This window comes from Lagopus muta, chromosome 1 (genome assembly GCF_023343835.1).
Source record: "Lagopus muta isolate bLagMut1 chromosome 1, bLagMut1 primary, whole genome shotgun sequence".
NCBI classification, from domain to species: Eukaryota; Metazoa; Chordata; class Aves; order Galliformes; family Phasianidae; genus Lagopus; species Lagopus muta.
Genome location: NC_064433.1, coordinates 191,738,161 through 191,760,792, shown reverse-complemented (window position 1 = coordinate 191,760,792; position 22,632 = coordinate 191,738,161). Strand labels below are relative to the sequence as shown.

Here is a 22,632-nt window from a genome sequence, read left to right as displayed (position 1 = left end):
TTTTCACTGTTTGAGTGTTGTCCTGAGCAATGTGTTCTCGATGTCCCTACTTGAACAAGGGGATTAGCCCAGATGAGCCCCTCCAATCTCAACCAACCAGTGATTCTGTGACTCAGTGATTTTGTGATTTGCACATATTGGACCACTGTGGCATGGCCCTGCCAAGTAGCTTTGCCAACATCATTATTCCAACATCATTTGTGTACATCTTCATCAGATCTCCTTTACGTTCTTTGGTTGTACTCTTAAGATATATCCCATCTGGGATTGGAAGTCATAGACCTAAAGTCTGAACACCATAGAAAGAATAGGAAGACATAACTTTTCACCTGTGGAGTATTCCAAGCTGGTGCTTTAATATCTTCACTTCCCTGTGTATTTTACAAAATTCAAAGGTGTTTTTATTGTATAAAATCCCACAACAGAAATGACCAGCTGGTCACTTACACATCTGCTTTAAAAATAGAATTATGCATCTTTCTGTAGTGTGTTAATTTTGACATTCACCAGCACGAAGAAAAAAGTAGTGGAGCAGCAATTTGACTCTGAGTTATTTACCTGAACAGGTTTTGGTTTGACTTTTACTTCTCTTATGTGCTGAAATGCACATTTCCTGGCATTAACAGAGAACCCATTGTGGCTCCTTTCAAAGCCACTGGGTCCCGTAGATAGGTCAGGCTCCTGCTGTTGGAAAGTTTTTTTTTTTTTCCACTCCAAAAGGGTGAATCTGCCATCAGAGTACAGGACATAACATATGTCAGTGTCTGCTTTTAGCAACACAGCAGGTTGATCATATTAAACCCATCACAGATTGAAGATCTACAGACTTCTGCTAGCAACCAGTCCTCAGTAGGGAAAGACAGTGGACCTTTAATCTGAATAATGGCCCAGGACTCAGTTCCCTGCACCTTGTTTCACACTTTTGTGTTTAAAACATGTCTAGCCTCCTGTGACCTTTAAAAATAGATATATAATCATCATCTTTTTGCATTGAAATGCAACTGTATGCAGTGAGTTCCCAACAGTTTTCCTTAGAAATACAAACATTTCAGTCCAAAGATAGCCGATTGAAATTCATTCTCTAAGACTTTTCTTTTAGAAAGTGTCCACCCCAGAGATGAATTTCTTCACATTAAACCCAGTTAAATATGTATTGCACAAGAGGGGCAAATTTCTCCTCTTTGAGTTGAACTGTGGACCTGTGACCTTCTGAGCAAGTCTGGGTTCACACCTGAGATTTCTGGTACAGTGAAAGATCCTGTTTTGGGCTGTCCTGGTGATTTTGTGATTTCATTTTAATGTTTAGGAGATCTCATTTCTGAGGTTTTTTGGAGAAAAAAACCACATACACACACACAAATCTCAGTGTAAGGAGTAACATCTCATAGAGTTAAACTAGTTTGAGAAGGGCTTTCCTATTCAGCTGATGTCATCAACAACTGGCATAAAAAAAGTGATTGCTATAACACTATGGATATCTATAGTGTTGTATGTATATATATGTATATATGAAGCCTCTCTATGGAGGTGACATCAACAAAGCATCTCTGAGTTTAGCGAAATGTCTCCTGATTTAGAGGGCTTTCTCTTTTGGTCTGGTTTAAATCACATCTCCCTCACAACCACAGGGCTTTACAGAGTCTACTACAGCTCTGTGAACATTTAGGCAGGTCTGCTTGTGAACAAAGCAAATGCAGAATGTGGTAAACTCTCCCTTAATTCCCTGCAACCCTATAGTGGGGTAGTTCAGGGGAGCTGTGAAACTGCCTTAAAATCCACAGTTAAAAGTCAAGGAGAAGAATTTTACTCTTCATTTCTACACGGCGGCAGTGTAGCACCTGATTTCTTCAGTTTTCAAGGCAATCTCTGTGCTATGCTTTAAACTGTTGACTGAAGGTCTGCCTGCGAAAGCAAAAGAATGAACCCACAGCGATGATGATCACGGATAAAACCAACACAACTGTTAATATAATAAGGAAGTTGATTTTCTTTAGATCCTCTTTTTCACAGTCTTCTGGTTTGATGTTCCCAATGTGCATTTCCTCCTGGTATCCAAAGTTCTGGGTGTATTGGCACGTTAGATGCTCTATGTTCGAGATCTGGACGTTTTTGTTTTGGATCATCAATGACAGCCAAATGTTCCCACAGCAGTTGAGTGGGTTACCAGTGAGATACAAGTTTTTAAGAGAATTTTCTAATGCTAAAATATTGCTGTTCTGTAATGTACTAAACCTATTGTTCCGTAGGTCCAGAACTTCCAGTGGAGAGCCACTGCCCCACTTGGGCAGCCAACTCAGCTGATTTTCAGAGAGGTTTAAGTGTCTAAGGTGACTAAAACAAGGCAAGTCGATATTTAATTCTATCAGGCTATTGCCATGTAAATGCAAGTATTCAAGTGACTGTTCCAGTCCGGATAGCGCGTTAACTTCAATTGTCAACCCCGGGTTCATGGAAAGATCCAAGAAAATCAGGGAAGTCTTGAAGAAAGTGTGTGATGGTAGGATGCTCAGCATGTTGTCAGCTAGAAACAAGTGCTGAAGAGCAGGAGCATCAACAAATGATATGCAACCGTTTTCCTCTCCGGCGAGTCTTTGCTTTGCTAATCCTGAGTACATGCTGCAAAGAGTGATGTTGTTGCTCTGTAGATTGAGCCATCTGAGGCTTGGAAGTCTTGAGAAAATGTCAAATTGGAGGGTTTGAAGATGATTGTTTTGAATATAGAGCTCCTTCAAATTCCACAGTGTGTCGGCATGTAGGAGGAGGCTCTGCAAAGCGTTGGAACTCAAATCGAGGACAGTTAAGGAGACCAATGTACTGTCAGAAGTTACTTCAAAAGTCTGTAGACAGTTTTTACTGAGGTTAAGGGTGTGAAGAGACATCATGGATTCGAAGAACTCATCCGGAATGGATTTGATTTCATTGTAGCTTAAGTCTAGGTATACAAGTTGGGATAAATTAAGAGAACTTTTGTTTCTGCTTTGCTTCTGATCAAGAAGATGAAAAGGAGCATCTAACCATTCATTCTCCATGTAGTCCATTTTATTATGAGAGGATTCAGCTGTGAGCTGAATTAAATTCTTTGATAAATTCAGAGTTACCAGCTTGTTCACCTGAGGGAAGACTGGGAAGCGAAGCAGTTTGTTTTCACTCAGATCCAGGCATCTTAAGCTGTACTCGTCATCTGACGCTGTGGTATGGAAGGATTCAATGCTGTTCCTGCTGAGGTCAAGTATCTCCAACTGCTTGAGGTTAAAATCAGAGATGCAAGTAATTGAATTCATGGAGAGATTCAGTCTGGAAAGATTCAGTAGAGTCTCAAAAGCACCTTCTTCAATTTCCATGATGATATTACTCTGAAGATCTATCTCCACAAGACTGGGAGATCCCTGAAACATCTTGTGTGATATCATTATAATACTGTTACCTGCCAGTGAAAGATAGCGCAGTGCTGGAGCTTGTTTAATGAAATATTCAGCCATCCCATTGTAGAGACTGTTGTGAGACAAGTCCAGTATCTCCACCTTGGGTAAAAGTCCAATCCCTTCTGTCCCAATCTGAGCAAGCTCATACAAGTTGTTATTAGCTAAATTTATTTCCAGCAAACTTGTCATGTGTGCAAAGACTCCAGGCGTGATGAAGCTTATCTGGTTGGAGCTTAAATCGAGGCACTGGAGGGAAGTGTAGAGGGGCAAAGGCATTTCAGGGATGCTTTGTATCAGATTTCCAGATAGATCTATCTTGTTTACATTTGGATGGAGCTCACGAGGGATTTGGTGAAGGTCTTTGTTGTGGCAAAATGCCTGCAAGTTTGCCTGCCAAAAAAAAAAAAAAGAGAGAGAAAATGGGAGGTCACCTGACAGATGAAAAACATATTTGTGTGAAATTTAAAGAAAATAATATTCAATAACCAGTAAGGTCCATCTCATATAATTTTCTTTGAACATTTCATACAGTAAGCACAATCATTCTAATGCTTCTTTGCAGCTAACTGTTAGCACTCCTTTTATTTCATATACCTAACTTAAACCAGTAGAGTTGTATCTGTGTATATCATCTACTACATATTCTCCTTTTTCCCAGGCTTATTTTAATAGTTTCAATTTTCCTTGTTTCCATTGTAATCAAGCACTTTTTCCTCACTTTTCTTCTCATCTTTGCCTTTCTCAGCTTTATTCTAAATCACTCTCATGGATTCTGCAAACTCTATGTGCAAGAAGTGGTACTAAGAAGGGCTCCTCTCTGTTGGCAGCATAGTTCCCAAAGCAGGGACATGGAAGATAAAGATTAGTATGGTACAAATCATAAGCTCTCTCTTTGTTAGTCATGCCCCTCAAGCAGTTGATTTTGCCTTCTTTTAGAGACATGGCTTAGATAAGCAATGTGCCCCTAACAAACTGAGTCATTCAACTGTTCATACACTACTGATGCAAACTTCCAAACTCTTTCTGTTTATGCTCTACATAGGAAACCTTTTCCTAAGGCAATAATTCCTATTTCCTCTCATGGGGTGCATTCCTTATGCTCCATCCATATGCTTCATCCCCATGTATCATCCATACTGGACATAATAGTGTTGGACATTAGGAAAAATTTCTCTGAAAGAGTGGTTGGGCACTGGAACAGGCTGCTCAGGGAATTGATGTTGTCAGCATCCCTGGAGGTATTCAAGAACAGTGAAGATGTGGTACTTAGAGACACGATTAGTGGGCAGTATTGCTGGACAGTTGGACTAGTTGAACTTAGAGATCATTTCCAATCTTAATGATTCTATGCTTGTATGAATGCAGCAGGGAAGACAAATCATGGAAAGCCAGCTTTGAGGAGAAAAAGTTATGTGGTGATGGGCACAACTTTTTTCACCCACTTCCCAGCAACAGGGCGGAGGAAAATTCAGTTTCATCAACTTCATCTCCTAAATACCTGCCTGTTTAATTGCACCTAAGATTGAATCCATGTCCAAAGGAAAATTTGGAATGTGTGTTCATAAGGAACCCTGGCAACACTGAGATAATCATCCTCGCATAAATGTCAAGCTGTATTTTGTTATTAAGGAGAACACACAGCAGTGGGAGGAAGTGGAATGCAAAAGGCTTAGACAGCATTTAATCTACTGGAAGAAAACTCTTGTTATGAATGTATATGGGTGACCGGGTCATGTACTGTTTGTAGAAAGATCAGAAAGAAGGAAAGAAAAAAAATCTGATGAATTTTAACTTCTGTGAAAAAGAATCCAGATTCCATGACGTAAAGCTCTGCATTAGCTTTTCCAACATTACAGAAACATTAATTTAAAAAAATATTATAAACCATATGTTTCATGTGAACTTCTAGTCGAATGAAGTGACGGCTCTGGTTAGGAGAAGTGGGGCAATGGTCCATATTTTGTCACCCTCTTTTGCATCATGAGAGTTTCGAAGAGCACATAAAAATGTGATGGAGAATTGTAAGACTCATTTAAATGCCAGATATACACAGGCTTCTCCACAGTCTTTCCCATGGTCTAACCTTCCCAAAGATCTGATTTTGCAGCTGGACTTGATGATCTGGGGTTGGACTTGATGATCTTGAAGGTCTTTTCCAACCCAAGCAATTCTATGACTCTATGATTCTGGGATTAAATCACACACTTTGAGTACACTCTGCACCCTCTGAGTAACCAGCAACATCCAATGCCCACCAATGCCATTCAGGTTTTCATTGAAGGCCATGATGGAGAACTCAGTCCCAATTCACCACTTCCCCACAGTCTTGCAGGATTGGGCCTTTAATCTGCATGCACTGAACTCTCCAAGTGATAAAAGGGTCTGAAAAAATCTTTACCTCACAGTGTCTGACGTTTGTTCCTATAACATTTTACCTCCCGACTTTCATTGGTTTCACTATTTTGATCATTGCTGAATTTCTTAACTAGTCTGTTCTACACCATCTTTTCTCCCTTCTGGGCTCAAATTGCATGAATCTCATTCTCATCAGCACCAGAAGGGAAAAATGAAGTGCATCTCAATGGGACTGAGCAAACAGTGTCTGTTTCTGTGTGTATCTCCCCTTCTCCCCCTGTAGCTCAGTGAGTTGGCTGGAGAAGTTTCTGTCACTCCCATGTTCCCACTTAATCATCTCTGTTGGTGCTGTCACTGGATTATTTAAAGCCCATTGGGAGGAGTGTGGAACACTTGGTTCATTTCATGTTTGTCTTCTGGTGAAAAAATGACCCTACAACTCAAAAGTTGACCATCGTTTGAATTCTGACTCCAGTCCTTCACAGGGTAGAAGTTGTCACCCATTTTAGTGACAGCCCTGCAAACAAAGCAGCTGGATCCAAGGCCTTGTTCCTCCGTATCTTCTCATGGGTGTTGGAGCCAAAGAATTTGGGCTGTAGCTATCTGGGGCCAGCTTGTATGTTCTTTATAAGTGCTGTCCAGGTAAAGGCTTCACCACACAATGCAATCTGCATATGCACCACGTGTGGGCTGATAACCCATGATAACCAGTATGATATATTGTTGCATGACATTGATGCAAACTAATACAAAATTTTATGAAAACCTTTCCCTTGTATGTTTTATTGGAAGATTTTCCTTTGTCAGTTAACGTGAATTAGCAGATGCATCTTTTTTTAGGAGGAAGAACTTGTGAAAAATTCTCTCCTTGGTAGGCAATGTGAGCTAGGAAGAACTTTTTAACATTGAAGCTGCACCTTCTTGTCTTGTAAGGGAGCAGATGGCTGGCTCTAACCTAGCTCAGTAGAAAGGTAATGGCTTTAAGGGACATTTTACCTCCTCAAGCCTTACAAGATCAGTGCACCTACAAGAACGTGAGTAATGAGACGCCCAGGTCTCTGAGTTATGCCTCTTCCAGGAGAACTGGGATGAAACTTTTCAATTCTGAGCCTTTCTTATCTTAAAGGTGCCGCTGCAGGGAAGGTAACATGTAAAAAAAAAGATGCTGTGATAAAAAATCATTCTATGAAATAACTGGAAGTCCCAGTGGGCACATCAGCAAGCCCAGGAACCTCTTTATACTGCATGGAAATGTGTTTAGTTTTACACCCTCCTCCTTCCATTGGATGAAATGCTCAGCAAATGAAGGGTGGCAAAGCTGCACTGACTTTAACAGTGCTGAGCTGTTAATTTATACCAGATGAGCATCCCAACCCCCAGCTGTGGCCAGACCTGAATTTATCCCAGACTCATTGCGTACAGCCTTGGATTTTTGGCCCGTGCAATTGGCCTGTTGGAAGCAGTTTACAGTGGAGTGGTGGAAACAAGCATGTGTTTACTTCTCAGCAATCAGCCTGATCTGTGACCCATCAAGAAATGGGACAGAGTGAAATCTGCTCAGATTATTGCATGTCTCGCCTGGCATTCATGTGACTATGATACATGGGACCCAAGCTGTCATGTTTACAGTGGGTTCATCAGTCTTCCCTTGGCAGCCAATGAGCTGAGATATCCAGCCACCTTCCCAAGATCTTTTTATATATACTAGGTCTTAATTTCTCTGGAATTCAGGAAGCAGAGCAATGCAGCAGGGTGGGCAGGAATGGAATGAGTCCCATAAGGGAGATGTGTACAGCTAGCAAATTATTTTTTTTCCCTATTTTGGAAATTCTCAAGGATTTGTGCTGAACAGCTTCAACATTAAAAAAAAAAAAAAAAAAAAAAGTATTTTTAAATGGCATGCTACTGTCAGCAGCACTTGTATAGGAGAAAGTTCAGCTATGAATAATATTTATAATATTGTACCAGGTGCCTGCAAAAATCCAAGGAGAAAATTTTGTACAGGAGCCAAAGGCTTTGTCACTTTTTTTAGAAGTCAGGTGTGACTCCCTGACAGCAATGCTTTGTCAGGGCAGAGGTCAGTCACAATGATATTACAAAGGCTGCTGTAGATGTATTTCACAGAAGCAGCTTTATTTAAAGCACACAGAACTTAGGCCTGATGTAAAGAAGTGGATTTCAGGTCTAAGCTCCCTCTCTGCCTCAGTCACAGGATGCCTGTTCAGTCTTGGGGAAATCAGGTCAAATTTCTTCTAACCAGCTACCCTTAGGAAAAACAAAGACGATGTCCTTCCCTTTTTTTTCCTTTGTATGTGCTGTGGCTGCAATGAGAAATGGTCATAAGCCAAGAGCAGTCTTCAGAACATCTACTAACACAGCAAAGCCCATCTTTGCCAACAGGGAAAACCTTTCCACAGAACTCTCTTTACAGAGAGCATCATTATTTGGGCAGCACCTGTAATGGAGAGTTGCAACCTCATCCAAGATCTCGAGGTGGCCTTACCATTTCACAGGGCATCCCCTCAGCAGGCTGATGATTGGATATCCCTCCATTCACCACTGACAGGAGGAAGACAATGTATAGTCTCATGGTTCTGCAGGGAAATTGGTTATTGTTAGATGTCAAACATGGCACCACAGTCAGTTCATGCATGCATGAGAAAGCTGGCATCAGAAAATCACTTATCACAAAAAAGCACATTTGCAGTACAATAAGTTAGAATCACAAAATAATTAAGGTTGGAAAAGACCAATAAAATCATCTAATCCTGTTATCAACCCATCACCACCATGTCCACTCATAGAATCACAGAATCATTAAGGTGGGGAAAGGCCATTAACCACTGACATATCACAACCGTGTTCCTAAAATTAATGCATCCAACTATGTGTATCCGTGTCTCTTAGAGACAAGCAGGAAATAGAGAGATCTACATAAAGACTTGAAAGAAAGGTTCAGGGCATTTTCTGAGGTTGCCCTGGTGTGATTTATTTGATTTATTTCAGCTGCTACCTAGGTGACACCCCAGTCACTCCCTGAAGTCCAGACACCCAAGCTGGACAGTATCTCTGGTGTCACAGAGAAAGACAACTACTCTAGATTAAGTGACCTCTTAGAGCTCCCACAGAGGCAACTCAGTACTTCAACTGCTCTGGAGTTATGGGTGCCAAGTCCTGATGGAAGTCAAGAACTGTCATTCAGAAACAAGAGTTGGGAGCCATTTCCATTTCAATAACAATAGTTTCCACTTCTCTCATCCCACAGTGTCAAAGAGCTTTTACACACATTAGTCACCACCACGCATCTAGTTTTGTTAATATAAACAGCTTAAATTAATAATGGACTGAGAACCTTTTGTCCAAATGTTAGTTTTCCATTTTGCACATCCCAAGTATGGGCAAGCTTTAAAAGACATTTGAAAGCTGATGACTTAAAAAGAGTCAGTCATGAAATGGAACAGATCAGAACAAAGAATTCATTAGAAAAATTTGAAAAGCACTCCAGAAAACAGCGCAGAAATAACTGCAAAAAGAATAATGAGATCTGGAAGACCTGCCAGTGGGCACTGAGGGAAAAGGGAAGTGGTTGAATCACCATCCCTAGATATATTTAAAAACCATTTGGATGTGGTGCTCAGGGACATGATTTAGTGGAGGGTTGTTAGGGCAGTTTGGTTAGGTCGTGGTTGGACTCGATGATCTTTAAGGTCTTTTCCAACCTGACCAATTCTATGTTTCTAAATGGACAACCAATTCTATGAGCTCCAGCATGAAAGGTCAATGGCCCCTACATCACTTCAACTGCTCCCTTAGAAATGCTAAATGAAAGAGTTTTTCAGGAAGAAATGAGAGCCTGTATCTCTCAGGGCGTCCACTAGCCAACGGGTAGTTTGATTTTTGGGATCCCAAAGAGTCATTTAGCTTCTAGCAAATGATGTCAGAGAGGGGAAAAAAGTATCAACATAGTGTTAGGATCACTTTCCAGTATTTAAAAAGAACTTGTTAACAAGAAGGAAGTCAATTTTTTACATGATAGATGGTGGCAGGACAAAGGGTTTTAAACTAAAAGAGGAAAGATTTTGATTGGATGTAAGGGGAAAGTTTTTCACTGAGCATCTCTGGAGTTGCTCAAGGCCAGGTTGGATGGAACCCTGGGCAGCCTGAGCTAGTGCCTCATTTAGTGGTTGGCAAAACTGCTCATAGAAGGGGCACTGGAACTGGATGATCTTTGAGATTCCTTCTAACCTAAGCCATTCTGTAATTTGATTCACAGAATAGAATTGTTTGAGTTGGAAGGGACCTTTAAAGGCCATCTGGTCCAACTCCTCTGCATTGAACAAGAACACCCACGGCCCAATCAGGTGCCCAGAGCCCCATCCAGCCTGACCTTGAGTGTCTCCAGGGATGAGACATCCACAATCTCTCTGGGCAACCTGTTTCAGTGCTTCAAGTGTTAGGATATGGAAAGCACAGTCCTGTGAAGCTGGAGACGGCAAATCCTTCAATCCAAAGCAATTTGGTAGGAATTCAGATTCTCAGACTTTGTCAAAGTGCTTTCAGCTCTGCTTTATTGGATGGGAAAATTATAGGCACAGGGACTCTATCTCATTTAAAGTGAATAAGTTTTATCAAAGCTGTGGTCACCACTGACGTGAGCTCTAGATAACACCTCTTTATGACACCCTCTATAGCAAACATGCTGAATGTGTCTGCATTAATACAACTTCTTCATTCAACCCCTTACAGACAAATATAAGCTGATCCTGTCCATATCCCAAGCCACACAGACACATGCCAGCTCCCAAATGGAAGCAACATAGCAGTGCTTAGCTAGCATGGCTCATAAGCCTTTCCAGGAGTGAGCCTGCATCCTGCAAGCTCCAACTGTACACCAATCCCATTCTCACTTGTCTCCAAAAGATAGCAAACGTCAGTGGCTTCCACCACAAAATGTCATGAGGCTGGAAACAAAAGAGAGGAGATAGGATCGTTCCCAGCTGGTGGAGATCCCTCCACTTAGTCACTGCTTGAGAGATGCAGCTGAGAGCCGTGCTTCCATGCAGCAATGGCAGTTGTTCAACAGTGATAACAATTGGTTGACAAAGGGATTAATCTCCTGAGGGTTCCATCAGGTCAGTGCTCAACATGGCAGTAAATTCTGCTCAGGAGATGCACACCAAGACCTTACAAGTGGGTTCTGCATCTTAGCACACCGTGTCCTAGCTGGGCGTATTTGTATAAACTTCTGAGTGAAGCAATGCACATCTCTTCCCAACCAGAGAAAGAGGTATGTACTGGGAAAAGGGGAACTAGATCTTTAATTCATGCTTTGTTTTTCAGATTGCATATCCCTTGCAGTTTAGAGGGATAACTAATGATGAAAAATGATCCGGGATCCAGAGATGAAAGAGCTTGGAGCTTGTCTTTGGAGCTCAGCAGCAGGATAAGAAGCCTGTTCCTCCTTCTAAAATTAGACCAAGGATGTTCATTCTCATTTCTTTTAATTAATGTTTGCAAAATGCTCCACAATCATCCCGTGAAAGAAGGAATTGCTTATACCACCATCTATGATGTCTCTGCTGCTCTTGCTCCATTCTCCATTGCTCAGACTACAGGGGGTGTTTGCCTGGGGATGCTGTGCAAGAGGGATTGCGTAGGAGTGAGAGGAGAAAATGATGTTTGTTGTTTGGGTTTGCTGAAACTGAGAGAAAAGACAAACACGCTGATGATGTGTGAATTATAAGGCTTTACTCAGAGCCTTCGAATGAAAATTATTTCTGTCTAAATCCAACAAATTAAGATGATGAAATCTCCATGGATGTCACCCACAAAAGGCACCATCCTGATGGACATTGTGCAACTCATGCAGTTTGGTTTGTCCTCTCTTGTCACGATATAAAAATGATCCCTTTTCATTTTAAATGATAACCTTAGCAAAATTCTTGTCTTAACATGTTCTTAAACTTCATAAATTATACATTTACAAAGCAATTTGGAAATTGAAGTATCTGAACGCAAGAACATGACTTAATGTCTTACTACTAGTACTCAGCACTAGTGAGGCTGCACCTCAAGTACTGTGTCCAGTTTTGGGCCCCTCACTGCAAGAAAGATATTGAGGCCCTGGAACGTGTTCAAAGGAGGGCAACAAAGCTGGTGAGGGGTCTGGAACACAGGCCATATGAGGAGAGGCTGAAGGAGCTGGGAATGTTCAGCCTGGAGAAGAGGAGGCTCAGGGGAGACCTCATTGCTCTCTATAACTTCCTGAAGGGAGGTTGTAGTGAGCTGGGGGTCGGCCTCTTCTCTCGTGTCATCAGTGATAGAACCAGGGGGAATGGCTTCAAGCTACGGCAGGGGAGATTCAGGCTGGACATGAGGAAGTATTACTTTTCAGAAAGAGTGGTCAGGCACTGGAATGGACTGCCCAGGGAGGTGGTGGAGTGACCGAGCCTGGGGGTGTTCAAGGAAAGGCTGGATGTTGTGTTGAGGGACATGGTTTAGTGGGAGCTACTGGGAATAGGTGAATGGTTGGACTGGATGATCTTGAAGGTCTTTTCCAACCTTGGTGATTCTATGATTCTATGATACATAAAATAGATCTGTAGTATCAAGGACTCTGCCCCTCAAAGTGTTTCTGCGTTAGCTGTCACCTTGGAGTTCTGAAGCTGCAGAACATGATGTTTTCCCTACAAATATGAGTGGTAGAATCATAGAGTCATAGAATCATAGAATCATAGAATCATAGAATCATAGAATCATAGAATGGCCTGGGTTGAAAAGGACCACAATGATCATTGAATTTCAACCCCCTGCTATGTGCAGGGTTGCCAACCGCCAGCTCAGGCTGCCCAGAGCCACATCCAGCCTGGCCTTGAATGCCTCCAGGGATGAGGCATAGAATCATTAAGGTTGGAAAGACCTCTAAGATCACCAAGTCCAACCCCAACCCATCCCCACCATGCTCACCAGCCATATTCCTCAGTGCCACATCCTCACAGTTCTTGAACACGTCCAGGGATGCTGACTCCACCACCTCCCTGGGCAGCCTGTGCCAATGTGTTGCCACTCTTTCTGAGAAGAAATTTTTTCCTAATTTTTTCCAACCTGAGCCCTCCCATGGTGCAGTTTAAGGCCATGCTCTCTAATCCTATCACCATTGACTGGGGGCAGAGGCCCACCCCACCTTACTACAATCTCATGTTACTGTAGAGTCTTAGGGTGTCCCCTGAGCTTCCTCTTCTACAGACTGAATCATTCCAGTTCCCTCAGCTGCTCCCAACGGGAGCTGTGCTCCAGACCTTTCACAGCTCTGTTACCCTTCTCTTGTCATACTCCTGGCCCCAGTGTCTTTCCTGTAGTGGGGTGCAGCTTCACCAGAGCTGAGCACTGAGGGACGATCACTTCCCTAGTCCTACCAGCTATGCTATTGCTGACACAAGGCAGGATAACATTGGCTTTCTTGGCCACCTGGGCACACTGCTGGCTTATGTTCAGCTGAACATCAGCCAACACCCCCAGGCCCATTTCTTCTACACAGACTCTCAGGCACCCTGTCCCAAACCTGTAGCATTGTTGTGATGTACCTGTAGTGATGTAAATGCAAGACCTGGCTCTTGATCTTGTTGAAACTTATATAATTGTCCTCCACCTATTGGTGCATCCTGTCCAGATCTCTCTGTAAGGCCTTCCTAACCCCAGGCAGATGAACACTTCCTCCCAGCTTGGTGTCATCTACAAACTTACTGAGGGTGTACTCAATCCCCATCTCCAGATCATCAATAAAGATATTAAATAGGATGGGTCCCAACACTCACAGAAATTCTCCTCCTGAGGCATTTTTCAGTTCTCAGCTGCCCAGCTGAGGAGCTCCTCCTGCTTATGCTTCTAAACAATCTCTAGACCTACTATAGCAATATTTGGTATGACACAGTGCTGTGTCCCCATGTCTCCTCCCTCTTGGCAGGTCACAGCTATCCACTGAAGGCTTACAAAAGCCCCATTGTTCTGCTGTAGGACATCAAAACCCAATCCTGTTGCAGTTTTCCATATGTGAGAATTACTTAGTCTCATCTACAGTTGTAAAATTGAAGTGGATTAAATGGGTGATTCTCCCAAGGATTCTTATCAAGTAGGTCAATAGAAAAAGTGTATAGAAAAAGCACAGTACTCATGCCATGTCAGCATGTTCAGAGATGGAAGGGCATAGGCAGTGATTTGCCCCCCAAAACATATCTGAAAACCAAGGAAGAGGTCAGATTTAAACACAGTTCATTCAGTTCCCACTGCAGATCAACACTTACTTCCATCTCTTTTACAGTATTAAACCTGAGACCATTCACATATGCTATTTGCAGTTAACAATACCAGCACCTTCCAAATTTTCCCTAAAAGTAATTCTTGTTGCTGCTTAGGCAATTAACAGTGATGTTCTCCTGTGCAGAAGAAGGATTATATTTGAACTGCAGAATCCTAGAATCACAGAATCATAGAATACCCTGCAGTGGAAGGGACCCACAAGGGTTGTCAAGTTTAGCTCTTTCTAGAGAAGACACCAAGTATAAACCAAACTCCCCAGGTCTGGTACTTATTTACACAAGAAGATTTGCTGCTCTGTTAGAATCATGAAATCTTTCAATAGTTAAGGTTGGTAAAGACCACAAAGATCAGTAAGATCAATCCCAACACACTCCCACCATGCCCACTGACCATGTCCTTCAGTGCCACATCTCCATGGCTCTTGAACACCTCCAGGGACAATGACTCCACCACCTCCCTGGGCTCCTGTGACAATACATAACCATTCTTCCTAAGAATAAACTTTTCCTAATATCCAGCCTGAGCCCTCACAGTTAAAAAGAGTCCTCAGGTTTAAAAAGAGTGAATATTCCACATTTACCTGGTTCCAATGGCTTCTCACATCCCCATACACTGCTTGCCATCACTTTAAAAAGCATATCCAGCCCTCCAACAAAGATTCAGCCTTGATAGAAAGAAATTAATCTTCAGATTCACCTTCACCCGTTTGAAACACCAAGAGACAACTTCAGATTGAAGACATTCTCAGGGAAACAACCTCATGTGGGTCAGTGTCTGCTTTTAGTTAAGTCGCTGGTCTTCCTGCTGCCTTTTGCTGTGTCCTACAGCCACCACTGTGAGTTCAGAGCAGCGTCATTCCCTGCGCGGCATCCTGAGGTCCTCACGCCAGGCAGGGGAGGAAACAAGGATTTTTTTACAGGGAAGCTTCAGGGATTGAGGCGTGGGGAATGAGTGACTTATTGTCACCAATGCCATTGTTTGGCTGCACACGCGGGGTGGGCGGAATGTTTATTTTAGGGTTTTGTGTCTGTGTGTTTCATTCCTGAAGGGTTGCAGCCTCTGACCCCTGCACCTAAAACACATGTAGGAAAACAGCTGCTTGGGGGTTAAAGGTTTAAATATCAAGGCTGATAAACAGAAAGCCCGTAATCTTCAAATCTGAACTCTCCCTCTTGTTTTTGCTGCCCACAGAGTCCTATGATCTGATGGCAGGATGGGCGTTCTGTGTCTAGAATCATCAGAGTTGGCAAAGCCCACCCATGATCATCCAGTCCATCGCCTAGTCATCTACAGTGCACCTGAACTGAAGATTTATTGGGGTTTTCCAGGCATAAAGCAAGGCTTCAGGAGATTGATAGAGTCAGAGTGGTCCAAGCTTCTGTACATCATACTGCTCAGTGTGCCCAACCTATTAGTAGAAAATCCTATTGCAAAAGGGATGCTTTTGCTGTGATGTTTGCGGGCTCTGCTTTTTATTTATTATTTTCTGCTGCCCTCTAGGGCTGGAGCAGCAGTCTAATTGCTGGTTTCCTCACTTCCTTTTTCTAATTTTGGACTGATTTTGGAAAACACTCCTTTACACTGATTTCACCACTCTTGTCCCCCAGGCTCAGGAGCCGGAAGTGTTGCAACACGCTTTTTCTGTCGTTGGGATACACCAGAACTGGGCTCTTATCAAACTGTTTGCTTGCAGTGCACCCCAAAATGAGAGATTAAATGCTATGAAGATGTGTCAGTATGTGTGTAGCTGGGAAGGGGTATAGTTAGGTACAGAAGATAGTTAAGCACAGGCTTAACTCTCAACAGAAATGCTTGCCAGTGAGAATGTCACTAACCTGGGCCTGAGGACCATTGTGGTGTCTGAAGGTTACAATGCCTTTTGGATGCTCTGGGTTGCATTATCAGCATCATGCAGTACTGCTTGAAACTTGCAACTAATTTCGCAAAGAAAACGTCAAGTATCAAATATCCAAAAAAAAAAAAAAAAGATCAAAAATGTCAAATATTTTTCCTTCGGAAAGAGCACATTCAGGTTAGGTATCAGGAAAAAAGTACAAGAAAGACAGGGAGCTGTTGGAGAGGGTCCAGAGGAGGGCCACGAAGATGATCAGAGGGCTGGAGCACCTCCCCAGTGAGTTCAGGCTGAGGGAGCTGGACTTATTCAGAAAAGAAGGCTGCAGGGTGACCTCATTGCAGCCTTTCAGTACCTAAAGGGAGCCTACAAACAGGAGGGGAATCAACTCTTTGAAAGGGTTGATGACTGCAGGACAAGGGAAAATGGTCTGAAGTTGAGGGAGGGGAGATTTAGGCTGGATGTCAGGCAGAAATTCTTTACTGAGGGAGTGGTGAGGTGCTGGAACAGCTGCCCAGAGAGGCTGTTGATGCTCCATCCCTGGAAGTGCTCAAGGCCAGATTGGATGGGGCCCTGGACAGCTTGGTCTAGTATTGAATGTGGAGGCTGGTGGCCCTGCATGTGGCAGGGGGATTGGAGCTTGATGATCCTTGAGGCCCCTTCTAACCCTGGCCATTCTGTGATTCTGTGAAAAATTATTCTCCAGAAGAGTGGTAATGCACTGGCCCAGGCTGCCAGAGAGGTGATGGAGTCACCATCCTTGGAGACATTCAAGAACCATGGGGGTGTGGCAATAAAGGACGTGGTAAGTGGGCAAGGTGGGGATGGGTTGAGGTTGAACTTGATGCTCTTAATGGTTGTTTCCAACCTCAATGATTCTATGATTAAATCTGACTTGTATTTGGAGATGGAATACAAATCTACCTACAACAAAGAGTGGTGAGTGCCTTGAATGACTGCAGCCTCACATTCTCTGATGCCTGAATCTTCAGAGCACTTTGCCAAGCTTGAATTTGCTGGTAAAATAACAGGGTTACATTGCATTTCTTTACCTTAGGCTGATTTATTGAGTGGCCACACAGTTGTGTCATCTCAACTGTGAAGATGAGCCTGGACAGAAACAAATGGCAAAGCAGGAGGGAAGGGCATGCACTGATTCTGCTGCTCAGGACTTTACGTCATTAAAACCACTGCCTTACGGGCACAGCAATCACCCTGGGAATGATCAGCCATAGCGATATCCTTACTATCTTTGCCCTCTTTCATAAAAAGGATCAGAAAACAAAAGCTTCAAACCCTGGAGCCTTTGGATGACTTCCTATTGTCAATATTTTCATGCTGTTTTCTACCCAACAGTTTACACCTTAAAAGGCTTTTGAACCATGTGTACTTGGCATCTGCAGTCTCTGTCCCCAGAGGTGTAGGGTCCAGGAAAGGTCCAGAAAAAGGTAGATATAGCACTGAGGGACATGTTTAATGCTCATGGTAGGTTGGACTTGTTGATCTTTCCAATCTCAATGATTCAATGCAGAATCCATCAGTTGGATTGGGTGGTGCTCAAGACCAGGTTGCATGGGGCCTTGGGCAGACTGAGCTGGTGGGGGGCAACAAGCCTGTGGCAGGGGTTGGAATTGGGTGTGCTTTGAGATCACTTCCAACCTAAGCCAATCTATGATTCTATGATTCTATGATTCTATGATTCTATGATTCTATGAATTAGGGATCCAACACAACACAGAGATGGGTGTCTCTTGAGACCACTCCAAAACCTCTTCCCAGCATAGCCCACAGTAGGAAAAGCAAATCCCAGCCTTTGGCTCTCACGAGCCTGCCCACAATTTGCTGCAGGTTCCCAAGGGTTTCTGATAAACAAGAACATGTCTTGACGATTATATGTCTTGAACTTTCAGCCCTTTTGGAGTCTGTCCATCCATAACGCTGCTGCTTTCTAAGGCTCTGCTTTTGGGTTGAGTCCTGTGTCAAGCTGCATGAATCAAACTCTCCAGAGAAGTAAACAAAACAAACTCCCGCCTTAGAAAGTGGGTCTGAACTGCAAGGGCAGGAGTGGGACACGTCTTGCTCCCTTAGGCCAGAATAGCTCCCCGGTGATTCATCCCACCAGGGAGCTGGGTGCAACAGTAATATTAATCCTAACAAAAACTAAATATCCCAGGCCATCCTCAGGCACAGACTTTCAGAAGGAGGCACAGCTCTAGTTCCTGAGACCTATGGCATCTCTCCTGCTTCAGTTCAGTTAGGTGTCAGGGGGAAATTTTTCACTGAGAAAATGGCGAAGCATTGCACAGGCTTTCCAGAGAAACTAGATGCCCTGTACCCAGTAATGTTAAACAAGAAGATGGGGTTTTGGGCAGCCTGATCCAGCTGCTGGCAATCCTGCCTGTGGCAGAGGGTTTGGAACTTGATGACCCTTGAAGATCCTTCCAACCCAAGCCATTCTATTCTGTGATGACAGGCACCACAAACAGGTTCAAACTCGTGTATCTCCAGCATCAAGTCCACAAACCAATGAATCCCACAACACCTGCATGGCTTGAATCAGGCTTTTTCCCTGCCTGTTGCCTTCCTTCTTTCTCTCCCACACAGCCCTCTTTCTTTAGGTATCTCTACCAGGACAAGCAGACAAAAACATTTCCCCACCAAAGATTATCTGGGATACATCAGCTTTCCAATCCACTTGGACATCAAATATATACAGGATTTAACCAGTTCCACTATTTCATTCACCTCTGTTTTCATAAAAATAGAAAAAAAATAAAATGAATGAGAATTGCATGAAACCGTCAGCCACAGTAGTTTGGAAGAGAGCATCCCTGAGCAAAGGGATGGCAAAACATGAAAATGCAAAAAGTTCTATCTACCCAAAGATGCATGAGCTGGCACTTGAAGATGAAACTATCTGAACACGAAATTCTCTCTGCAGAGAACAAAATTCTTGGAGAAACTCAAACCCACAGACCAAACTATGATGTTTTCTGACCAGCTATAATCTATGCACAGTTAAAATTGAGAGAGGAATCAGTTTTTATTTCAGTAATTTTTCTGACAGTGGAGTCGATTTTTGAGAATAGATGTACTCAATTTATATGATACGATAGGGGATACTCAATACAACAGGAGATAAAATGAAGTGAGGAAAATTATTACTCGTACATTTGACTTGCACAACACTGATACCCTCATGTGAATTCATTCATCACTGTATTAATAAAGGCCAAGCACTGATCCAGTCACTGATCTATAAAGGCCAAGCACTGATCCAGTCACTGATCTGCTTTAGAAAGAAAAAACTGATCATAAATTTTTGCTGTTGAAATAAAAAAAAAAAAAAAAAACAAATCATCAACAAGATTATTTTATTTTAAATCTGGAAAAAAATACATCTTGGTTAAAAAAAAAAATTTTTTTTTTTTTTTTGGAAAGCCAAACTTTGGATTCTGTATAAAACATAGGTGTACTTTGATCAAAAATACAACAGAGCTTGGCTTTAAAATATTTTCTGTGTCTTTTATATGGACCAGGGTTTTGTAGAATTTTGTTATTTCCAAATATTCTCTAAACATCAGTTCCTCATGAGTTTGGATGCAACACAACAGCCACTACCAATAAGACACTGTTCACCCAAGGTGACATTCAAGCTGTGAGGATAGGAGAAATAGACCAATGCTGCTAACCCACACCTCATGCTCCAACAGGGAGAGCCCAGTGACAGCACTGATAGTGAGGAGAGCAGCAAGCTAAGCAGCATTTCATTTCATTTCAGCCCGGGACAGTGTGATTTGCCCAAGGCTGTGTGAGGACGCAGTGTCAGAGTGCTGGCAGAGCAGCATTAATCAGTGCACACAGAGCCGATCTCTGCGGCACTCCTGGTTCAGGGCACTACAATGCAGTAACACCATAAATAGAATAAAGAGCTGTGAAGAAAGGAAAAAACATACCCCCTCATCTTTTGTGGCCACTAACACAGAGTTAATGCCCGTATTGTTACAAATGAACTTAGAGAGTGCAACTCTCTGCAGCTCAAGTCCCGATGACTTGAATGTACAGCTGTGCAGATAGAGACATTTACATCGAGTGTTTAACCAGCACATAAACACAGCTATCTTATTTATACAGCACCTTCCCCATCTGCGCTATTTCTAAAGGCAGCAGCCTTGCGTCCCCACAGCTGAAAAGCTCACAGCTCAACTTCCCAGCGCTGCTCCACGTACCTGATGTGGGGTCGGAGGAGGAGGATTCGCCTCTGCCTGCAGTTTTCTGCCTCCCGGACGCTCCCAGCAGCCGTCCCAGCGCGAGCCGGGGAAGAGTTTCCTTGGGGAAGTCGTACCTCTGTTGCATGCCAGCTGACTAAAACTCTGTGAGCTCGGAGAGAAGTTTGAAGTCACAGGGAAAAAAAAAAAAAAACAAAACACGCTCCCCATAGACCGGTCCTTGAATTCATTCCTTCGCAGTCATGAGCTCTTATATATTCCCAGGCTCCCATGAGCACGTGAACGCATACCTCCGTAATAGTTTTAAAATGTGTGTGTCCTCTTGTGCTACTCTTTATTTTCCATTTCGTTCATTCAACCTTGGCTTATTTCCTGCAGTTTCTCAGCTGGTGATTACGCTTCTCTCGTATTGACACACAGAGCAGGCTGTGAGCACCACAAAAATCCCCTCTGCAGAGCGCGGTGACACGGGCTGGGGCAAATCGTGGGGACAAAGCAGAGGTGGATGGCCCTATGGACTCAACATGGGACCGTCCAGGGGTCATAGACCCACATATCCCCCCAAAAAAGTGCAAATCCATCACTTCTGTGCAGGATGGACTGTGAGGGGAGAGGGTAGTTTTGGAGTGGGTTGAGCACAGCACTTTGCCCTCCAGTGTCTCTCTATGGCACAACAGTGAGATGACCAAATGTACCCCTGGGGGAAAGGATACACTCAGTTTCATGCTTGAATGGGTAATAACAGAAATACTTTCTGAAAAGGGTGATGAGACAGACTATGATTTCTTTTCCTTTGATCATTTTCTCCTTAGTGTTTCCTTGATCATTGGTCTGATTTCTTTCCTTGCTGCCATGTGGATGGTTTGGATAGCTGAGAATTGCTCACGTTGTCTTCTGCGCAGAAGTGCCCTGGTCACTGGGCTGGTGTCTACTGGCTCCACGCACCAGTTTCCAGAAATACCAATTCTGATAGGGTTTTGCCAGCTCTAGACTGGATGACCCTTCCAACCCAAGCTATTCTATGATTATATGATCCTTAGGAGCCCCTAAGACTAGATGTCTTAGGGGCAAGCTGAGTCTTGGCTTTGTTACCTCCCCTGGACTAGTACACCCCATCATGGAATCCAAAATGGCATTGAGGATCACTGCCAACCTCACACCCTGTTCATATGGAGAGCATCTCCACCATTGCCACTGCTGGCATTGATCTGTAGTGCTGCATGTGTGTCTGTGATGGCACAGACCTTCTCCTCTGAGACAATGTGCAGTGCTCTTTTGAAGGACATCACAAATGCTGGCAGATGTTAGTCGCTTTCCTTCCTCTGCATGAAGAAGACACCCCAAAGTGCCAGAGGTGAGTGCCAAGGACATGCCTGTGCTGAGCAAAGCCTTTGGAGAAGTCTGTTTTCAGTCCTGGGCATTTCCCACCTTTAGGCCATTATTAGAATTGATTTCCACTGGAAATAATAATAATAATAAAAAAATGCAGTGCTAACTTTTCTCCTAGATAGCATCAATTCTGCCCTGCTTGCCTGGATCCATTTGGTAAATCATAGAATCGTTAAGGTTGGAAAGGTCACTGAGAACAACCATCAACCTGTCACCACCATACTACTAAACCATGTCCCTTGGTAAAATCAGATAAAAGGCATATCCTTTCATACCATGTGCCAAAAGGCTTTGGGGATTCTGTTCAACACATGCCAGCATGCAGCCTTTGCCCCTCCACAACAGGTTGCTGATGGGTTTCTTGTAGCACACCAACTTTTGTGAGTCAGATTTTCCATATCTGCAATGTAGTGGCAGGCTCTAGATGAAAGCATCAGCAGATGTGTGAGATTAGGTTTGTTAAATAGCACAGTAAATACATCTTGCACATGTTGCTGTTGCAAGTGTGTAACAAAGATAATAAATAATGAGTATAAATAGGAAAAAAAAAACATACAACAGTGGTTTTATTATTGCAGTAGCAATTGTCTGTGTATATGGATATCGATGTTTATATTTAATAAAGGTCAAAGCCACTTAACTATTAGTAACAGTGAACACTTAGAAATCACTGATTTTTCTTAGAAGTAGAAGCAGATCTTACGGAGAAGCTTGCTTGTGTGCAGCAGCCCCAAAAGCTTAGTGATAGTCTCAGAATGTCACAGGTGGTCATCCCTCTAGTTCTTCCTCAGTACAGAGATGGATGTCAATTATTTGTACAGATCCAACTCCTGGAGCTCATGATTTGCAAACAATCAATCCGCCCTCTTCATAAATCACCAAATCACAGAATGGTTGTGTTGGAAGGGAACTTGATCGTCTAATCTAACCCCCTACCAGGGGGCAGGGACATCTTTCACTAGATCAAAGTCCTGTCCAACCCAACTTCAAACACCTCCAGTGATGCTCATCCACAACTTCTCTGGACAACTGTTCCAGTATCTCATCACCACCACTTACAGCCAACCTA

The 22,632-nt window shown here is 43.1% G+C and overlaps 1 protein-coding gene across 2 annotated transcripts; it reads right to left on the bottom strand.

Annotated features, from left to right (window-relative positions):
* Nucleotides 1-334: 334 nt before the first annotated feature.
* LRRC32 (leucine rich repeat containing 32) lies at nt 335-20,366 on the bottom strand. Of its 2 annotated transcripts, none has more exons than XM_048951574.1 (3): nt 20,175-20,366; nt 8,281-8,371; nt 335-3,812 (listed from the first exon to the last, which is right to left on the bottom strand). In XM_048951574.1, exons 2-3 carry the CDS (start codon nt 8,365-8,367, stop codon nt 1,872-1,874), a joined length of 2,028 nt encoding a protein of 675 aa, XP_048807531.1. In that variant the 5' UTR covers nt 8,368-8,371; nt 20,175-20,366; the 3' UTR covers nt 335-1,871. The 2 variants fall into 2 exon arrangements, with proteins under 2 accessions (XP_048807531.1, XP_048807541.1); XM_048951584.1 differs by lacking the exon at nt 20,175-20,366 and adding an exon at nt 14,674-14,977.
* Between the last annotated feature and the right edge of the window lie 2,266 nt (nt 20,367-22,632).